At 44.8% G+C, this 7978-nt stretch overlaps 2 protein-coding genes across 2 annotated transcripts in view; one reads left to right on the plus strand and one right to left on the minus strand.

Annotated features, from left to right (window-relative positions):
* The window catches only part of CCDC91 (coiled-coil domain containing 91), a gene marked incomplete at its 3' end in the record, with an annotated part of 78713 nt that extends 75866 nt beyond the window's left edge, over positions 1 to 2847 (minus strand). Inside the window, exon 1 of the mRNA XM_015414255.1 lies at positions 2815 to 2847. The remainder of the gene's footprint in view (positions 1 to 2814) is intronic.
* Positions 2848 to 2999: 152 nt separating this feature from the next.
* Positions 3000 to 7704, plus strand: LOC107113050. The gene is made up of 2 exons (XM_015414290.1): positions 3000 to 3165; positions 5566 to 7704. The coding sequence occupies exon 2, from the start codon at positions 5717 to 5719 to the stop codon at positions 6815 to 6817; it is 1101 nt and encodes a 366-aa protein (XP_015269776.1). The 5' UTR covers positions 3000 to 3165; positions 5566 to 5716; the 3' UTR covers positions 6818 to 7704.
* Positions 7705 to 7978: the final 274 nt, after the last annotated feature.

Here is a 7978-nt window from a genome sequence, read left to right on the forward strand (position 1 = left end):
GCCATAAAAGTTGCCTCCAGACTGTTATCTCAGTTCCTGTCCAGCTAGTTTCCAGCAAATACACAAAAACGTTTTTGGTGGGTAGCTGTGTTGGTCTGAAGCAGTGGAACAAAGGTGCCACTGGACTCAAACTTTGTTCTGCAAATAAGTTTTGTTCACTTTCCTTCCTTCTTCCTTTTCACACACTCTTCCTGCTCACACACTCACACCAATCTTAATTTGCATCTTAATTGAAGAAAGGAACCTGCCTCCAAATGCAAGATACCTCTTCCTTGCTACTTTGAAACTACAGTAGCTTGTTCCCACGCACAACTAGTACGAGAAGGGGAGTTCAGGTAAATGGAACGGCTGCTTTTGGCATAATTGGAACACAGCTCCATAGCCCTATGACCATTCGTTGGTTTAAAAAATTATTTCCCGTTTTCCCCCGACTCCCCCATCATTCTTTAACAGAACCAGGGCAACTGTCCCTTCTGTGCACTGAATAAGTGGCCCTGATTTGGGGGGGGGGGATCCCTACCATATATACACCTATCACATGTGAGCTGGCAATGACTAATCAGGAAAAGGATCAATTAAAAAGATTCAAGTGTGCAACAGCTGGAATCACTTTGCACAAGAGTGATTCTTATGAATGGGATTGAGAAGGGGGCTGTCAATATAACAACTTCCTATAATTCTGTAACACAGCCACATTCAGAACAGTGTGTCCAATTCTGGTTACTCATGTAACCAGCTGAAGAGGATCATGAACCTGGCAGCCAAAACAATCAGAGACGGAGCACCTTTCCTATGAGTAAAGTCTAAAGCACTGGGGGGGGGGGAGGCAACCAGGGACAGGAAGAGAGGGAGGATAATAAAAGGTTTTTCTTATATTATACATGCTGCAAAAAAGCAGATTAAAGAAGGAAGTGAAATCGCTTTACCTGCCCAGTGGTGAGGAAATGGAGGTATAAATAAAGCTTGCAAAGGGGGTAGCTCTGTTAGATTGTTGCACCAAAGGAAACCCAAAAAATCCAGCAGCTAATCTGGAAATAAATATTGATAGTCTTTTAAGGCAGATGCTGGATTTTTGTGTTATAAATAAAGTGACCTAAGCAGACATTAATGCTGTGGTCTCACACTAAATAATCCACTTTCAATGCACTTTCCAACTGGACTTTGCCAGTTCCAGTTAGAAAGTGCACTGAAAGTGGATTGAAAGTGGATTATTAAGTGTGTGTGACTGCAGCCTGAGATGGGCAGCCATGTTACTATGTCTGCAGCAGAAGAGCAAGAGTTCAGTAGCACATTAAAGGCCCCGGTCACACGGGCAGGAAACTGCAGAGGAGAAGCGTGGCTGTTTGCCCTGGGGCAAACTACTGCGCAGTTACGTGATCAGACCTCCTGTGGAGGTCCTGTGGAGGTACCGTGGAGGTTCCATGGCAAGAGAGAGGTGCCGATCACAGGACAAGCCGGCGCACAACGAAGAAGTGCATGCCGCGGCAAACTGTTTTTTATTTTTGTGTACATGACAAATGCGCATGCTCCGTTGGGTGCGCATGCGCATCCACAGAGACTTGGACAAAAAAACCCCACCTTATTTGCAAGGGGACATGGGCGGGCGCCGGATGCCACCGGAAACGCGATCAGACGCCCGCCCTTGCCCCGCAGTTTCCGGAAACTAGCACCTCCAAGGTACTAGTTTTTTGCCACGCCGTTTCGGCTGGAAGCCTCGGTTGAGCCACGGGAGTGCTACGCTTCCCAGATGTGCTGGTGAGATCGCGCCCGGAAACTCCGGCTGTTTTCCGTCTCACTTGTGTGGCTTCTGTTACGTGTGACCGCAGCCACTGACTAACAAAGTATGTAGCAGAGTATGGGCCTTCGTGAGTCACTGCTTACTTCAAATTGTGAACTCTATCTGAAGAAGGGTGCAGTGACTCACGAAAGCTCCTCCTCCCCTGCTACATATTTGGTTAGTCTTTAAGGTGCTACTGGACTCCTGCTCTTTTCTACTGCTACAGACAGAGTAACACGGCTGCCCATCTTGTTCTATCTCCATGGAAGGCACCACATTTAGCCGCACAGAATGGAAATCCATCAGCCTTCTTCAGAAGTGAGCAGTGATTCACGAAAGCTAATACCCTGCCACAAATTTTGTTGGGCTCTAAGGTGTTCTATCCTGCCAACCTAGCAGTTCGAAAGCAAGAAATTGCAAGTAGATAAATAGGTACCACTTCAGTGGGAAGGTAACAGCGTTCCGTGCACCTTGGTGTTTAGTCATGCCAGCCACATGACCACAGAAACGTCTTCGGACAGCGCTGGCTCTTCGGCTTTGAAACAGAGATGAGCACCGCAACTCTAGAGTCGGATTTGACTGGCTTTCGAGCAAGGGAACCTTTACCTTTAAGGTGCTCTTGGACTCTTGCTCTTTTCTAATCCAAGCAAGCAATGGAGGTGTCAAATGAGCCAGAGGTGCTGGGACTGGATCAAGAGACGGCAAAATCCAGAGGAAAGAAAACCGTGACTCTCGCTTGGGCCATCCACAATGGCTCTGCCTAGCCCTACATCGCAGGGTGGTTGTGAGGATAAGCTGACGGAAGGGCATCCTTGGGGGAGAGAAAAGCACGGAGTAGAGAGGCAGGGCGGTTCCATGGGGGGCGGACAGCTCCTACCTGAGAGCCCTCCCTGGTCTGGGGTCCTTCAGAATACCCCCCCGCCCAGACCCGTCGAGACCTTCTCCTATCCTGAGACGCAGCCCCTGTAAGAGACCCCGTTTCTCCCTCAGGGGAGGGCAACTCACGTTAATCCTCCTCCTTCTCCTGCTCCTATTACCTGCTGCCGCAGGTTCAATCCAGCGGCGCGGCGCAGCCCCGCCCCCTTTTCTGCGCCGCGTGCGCATGCTCCAAATGATGCCCCGCCCCCATTCTCCAGCGGGGGCAACGAAAAGAGCTGGAAATCGCCTCGACCGGAAACGGGTGGAGCGCTGCGTGAGTCACGTGGGAGAGGTGGAGGCACGCTTCCGGCGTCCAGGTTACATTTTCTGGTGGAGTTCGGGTCTTTTTGTCGGGTCTTGTTCTCTTCTCGCCAATGGACTTGGAAGCCCTCGGCGGCTTTTGGGGTGCCTGAGGCTCCGTCCTGTCCAGGGTTGGGGTCGAGGGCTTTCTGGTTGCTGGAAAGGAAGAGGTAAGAAGTATAGGTTTACAAATTTCCCATTCATGGTATTTGCTCCTTTCTCTGAAAATAATCTGGGCTCTTCTTGAGGCTCCTGCAAGACTAATAGGATTTTGCTCTCACAGAAGCCTGTGTAGGATGCAGTTAAGATTGGCAGCTCTGGGTTGGGAGATATCTGGAGGTTTTGGAGTGGTGGAACTTGGGGAGGGCCGGATTTGGAGTGGGGAGGAACTTTTATAGTGCCATAAAGTCCATCCTCCAAAACAGCCATTTTATCCAGAGAACTGATCTTGGTCAACTGAAGATTAATTGTAACAGCAGGAGATATTCAGGTGTTACCTGGAGGTTAGCAACTGTATCTACAGCCCACTTCCCTTAGATACAGTAACATCTAGGTTGGTATGGTTGCCAACTCCAGCTCGTGAAGTTTTTGGAGTTTTGCAGACAATGTCTGGTGAAAAGCTCAGTGGGGCTGTGACGTCATAGAATCCACTCTCCAAAGGTGCCATTTTCTCCAGGGGAACTAATATTTCTAGGCTTGAGAGTTTCAGACTTTGCTGGTCTGCAGCAGAAGAGCGCGATTTGGGTCTACTAGCACCTTAGAGACCAAGGTACTATTGGACCCAAATCAAGCTCTTTCGTAGGCTTGAGATCAGTTCTGGGTGAATTCCGGAACTGACCTGGAGGCTGGCAACTCCTAGGCAGTGTAGCTACCTATATGTCAAATGGAGTGTCAAGCTGGCCAGCCCAGGTTCCAATCCACACTGCTGTGAGGATTAGTGCAGGAATTTAGGCCAGTTGATCTCTATGTCAGCTTTGCCTACTGCACAAAGCTATTAGTGAAACTCATTGCAGGGCCAGTTGTTCTTCCTGCTTTGCTTACGTCATGGGAGCTCTGAGGATAAAGTTGAGGAGAAAAGAATAATGTACCCTACCTTGGAGGAAGGGTGGGATAAAAATAAATAGGGTGAAAGGGCCATGAAACGCAGCAGGTAGAGGGTGAGATGCAATTACGTAAAATTCAGGTTTGAGCAAGAAAACTGCAAGGCCTGTTCATAGAAGCAACAATTGACAATGTTCCTGGTTTGCTGGCTGAGGAGTTCTGGGTTTTACTAACTGCATGTGCCACAGTAGGCTCCAGGAAAGCTTTGGCTGGGATAAGATCTTGTTAGTCCTTAAGGTACCACATGAACACACATGAAGCTGCTGTATAGTGAGTCAGACCAGTAGTCTACCAAGGTTAAGATTGTCCCTGGCAGGTTGTAACCACCGTTCCCTCTAAGCTGAGTTAGTGTGAGCTAGCTCGCAGTTTTTTAGCCTCTGGCTCACACACTTTTGTCTTAGCGCAGGAGGGATGGCTCCAGAGCAAATTAATTTATGCAGTAGCCAAATCGCAGTGATTATTCTGTGATGTACTGAAACAATTGACAAGAATGCCCATTGGAAACATTGGGAGCTCTCTGAACATGTAAAATGAGAATCACAAATGTCTGTAGACTATTGGGTTCCACTGAAACAAATTTTAGATAATGCAAAGATGCACATAAAATAGGGAACAGATTAGAAGAAATAAGGTATTCCCTGGAAGTAGATTGACTGTTCTAATTGTAGAGGCATGTCTGTTCTACTTTTGGTTTCTGTTTGGAGAGAAACCTCTGCAGTTCTTATATAAGGATCCTAGCAGAAAAAGAAAGTGAAAGTAAAACTGATAGAAAATTCTGAAATCTGGCTGGAAGTTGTTTAGTTAGGTGTCTGTGGTGTGCTGAGGTAGGAATATTTCCATCCAAAACCCTACTAAAATTTTAGTTAGGATACATCTGGACGTGCATTCAAGCTACAAGCCATACATAACTGATTGGAGGATTCAATTTAAAATGGATTAATTGCTACTGATTTTGAGAAAAGAAAACCAAGGCAGACCTATGGCAACCATGGTGGTGTTTTCAAGGTAAGAGGTGGTTTGCCATTGCCTGCCTCTGCTTCACAACCCTCAACTTCCTTCGTCGTCTCCCATCCAAATACTAACTAGGGCTAACCCTGCTTAGCTTCCAGATCTGATGAGATTAGGCTAGCCCGAGTGATTCAGATTAGGGCCCTGACCTTGATAGACCAATGGTATTACTCAGTATAAAGCAGTTTCCTATGTTCATATGATTTCCACTTTGATCAACATGAATGGATATCAAAAGGACTGAGCTTACATAACGGATGTAAAAACCCACCACACACTACAGGAGAAGCTCAGCGGTCAGCAAAGAGATTCTGGGCAGTAGGATGTTTTTACATGCTTTTATTTTGTTTGTTGTATATTGTGGCTTATCTGTTTGCATCTTGTTGCTTCTTTTAATTTCCTTGAGTCTAAAGAGATATGGTGGAATACAGATATTTTAAATAATGTTGTTTGTTACCTAGGTGGTGGAAGTTTGTACCAGCCTTGTCATGAAAACCTGGAATCTTCCAGCAAGATTTTCATAGGTATTGTGGAATGGTTCATTTTGAACAAGTGGAAATTTCACTTTCATTGCAAAATAAACCAGTTAAAGTATACAGACATTTGTAGATCATGAGATCTTTCATCGATGATAGGGGCATTGATGGTCAAGTGACCTCTAAACGGACAAAGAATTCATCGTACAGCCATAAAGGAAGAAAACAAATCAGCAGGGATGAAATGGGTAGCATGTTGGAACTCTGTGACCGTCTTGATTCATTCATAACACAGTTTATGCTAGTGCCTGAGGTCACGGTCTCCTTTGGACACCCAGAACTCATGAAAGAGGCATGTACTCTTCTTTCCTTGTCAAGTGAAGATGGTAGCTTGCCCCAGCTCATCTCTTATGATACTACCTTTAAACTTGGTGATTTCTATTTGTCTCCCATAGTCATGAGAAACATCAAATTGAAAGGCAACCCAGTATTCCCTTTTGCTTTTCTCCTCCATAGGGAAAAATGTACATCACACCATCAAGATTTCCTATGTGAAATAATTACAAAATTGGGGGCAGAGCATATGAAAAATGTACCACTTTTGACTGATAGAGAAAGAGGTATTAGACAGCTCTCACAAAGGAGCTCTCCCTACATCCCGAAGGTGTATCACTGGAATCATATTTTGAATGATGTCAGCACCTGGATTAAAAAGCATAGAAGAACCAATGACCCTAAGGTTTTAAAAGACCACATTGCATTGCTTTTGAATTCAGCATCTGAGGAAGAATATCAGCACAATTATGAACAGTGTAGTCTCCTGTGGAGCCAGGCCTTCAGAAAGTACTTTGATAAAGAACTGAAGGATGTCATACCAAACCATGCAGCCAGATTTTTTATTCAGAAGTTTTCAGCCTTCAAAAATGATGTTGCAGCAACCAATAACATTTGTGACAGCATGAACATGGTCATACAGAATGAATCAGATTGGAAGGAAATGCCTGTAGATTGCCTTATACATTCAATGTACCATATGCAGATTTTTTTTCTTTATGAATTCCAACGAGCATATTGTGGCCTCGGAAGTTATGCACTCAAGGAACAGTTTTCATACTTGCACAAAACAACAGGAGAGTCCCAATTCCCATTTTACTATCCTCTGGCAACAATTGTGGACAGTATAAAACTGGGCAAGCCCCTCCCAGGAAACATGGGGAAAACCAGAAGATTACAATGAAAATCAGACTTCTTTGGCCAAATTTTGCATAGACTCTGGGGGAGTTACCCTCTGCCCACAGACTGCTACCTTTACAGTGTGAGATGTTAATGGCTGCTGTCTGTTCCTGTGCCAGTAGTGAGCTCTGTTATCATATCATAGCAGCTCAGATGTCAATTGGGTATATGGAAAGAGGGAAAGGCAGAAATAAAAGAGCTGGAAGAAAAAGGCGCAGGCAGGGATCTATAGTTATAGCAGCACCTGACTCATTTTGGGGTGTGTTATAGGATGAAAATGTTGTGCTGGACAATCCAGGGAATGTTGAAGTTGCACTGGGCTAGTTCAGAGCTTGAGAGAACCAACACTTCAGGCTTTCTGTTAGAAGAACCATTTTGAACATATTGTACCCCCAAAGCAAAAGAGAGAGAGACCACTTGGATAATTCCTGGAACAGAGCAGCAACAGAAATGGACAGATAGTTCTTAAAATGCACACCTTTATAATAGAGTATCGTTGAAGTTTGGAGCACGGTGTTGGGATGAAAATTCAAGTCTACCCATTGTTATACATCACAGTGTGACTCTCAACAACAGTTTATACACACACACTGATACAACTATATACTTTCATGGAGAGCTATATGGCTTGCAGTATGGACACTGTACCGCTTCTGTTCAAAACTGAAGTCCCCAGTCCTGAGGCCCTTGTTCTGTTTACAAGGGTGGTGTTTAATGCATTCCAGTTTTTTTAGTCAGTTCCTTGTTGTACTTGTGCCTTTGCTGTATTTCACTTTTGTTTCAACATGAGAGAAAATGTTTCAGGCTGTAATCATCATAAGGCTTTTTGTCAGCATCCTGTATGGAATGCCAAGGAGGTGGCATGAATTATGGTACACAGGACTTTTGTTCAGGCAGGGTGTTCATGTTTATAAGGTGAAAGGAAATAATATGTGTTGGTAATACACTGTGTTAATAAAAGTATTGTTTTTTGCTGAGTCACTTCATTTTATTGGTATAGGCTAAGGTTGCTACCAAGCTCAGATTAGCAAGAGATCACTTCTTTGAGGCAGTTTTATTCCAGCCATGGTTTTGGGTCCAGAGTAACTGTCATCTTGTTTCCCTATTTACAGTCATATTTACTTATTTGATTCATAAACAATGTGCTGAAAGTTTATGACTGAAA

The sequence above is a fragment of the Gekko japonicus genome, unplaced genomic scaffold (assembly GCF_001447785.1).
Source record: "Gekko japonicus isolate JY-2015 unplaced genomic scaffold, Gekko_japonicus_V1.1 scaffold1333, whole genome shotgun sequence".
Lineage (NCBI taxonomy): Eukaryota > Metazoa > Chordata > Lepidosauria > Squamata > Gekkonidae > Gekko > Gekko japonicus.

Bases quoted from the DNA above. Each gene is read 5' to 3' on its own strand.
- LOC107113050 (XM_015414290.1), top strand. From the start codon at position 5,717: ATGAGATCTTTCATCGATGATAGGGGCATTGATGGTCAAGTGACCTCT.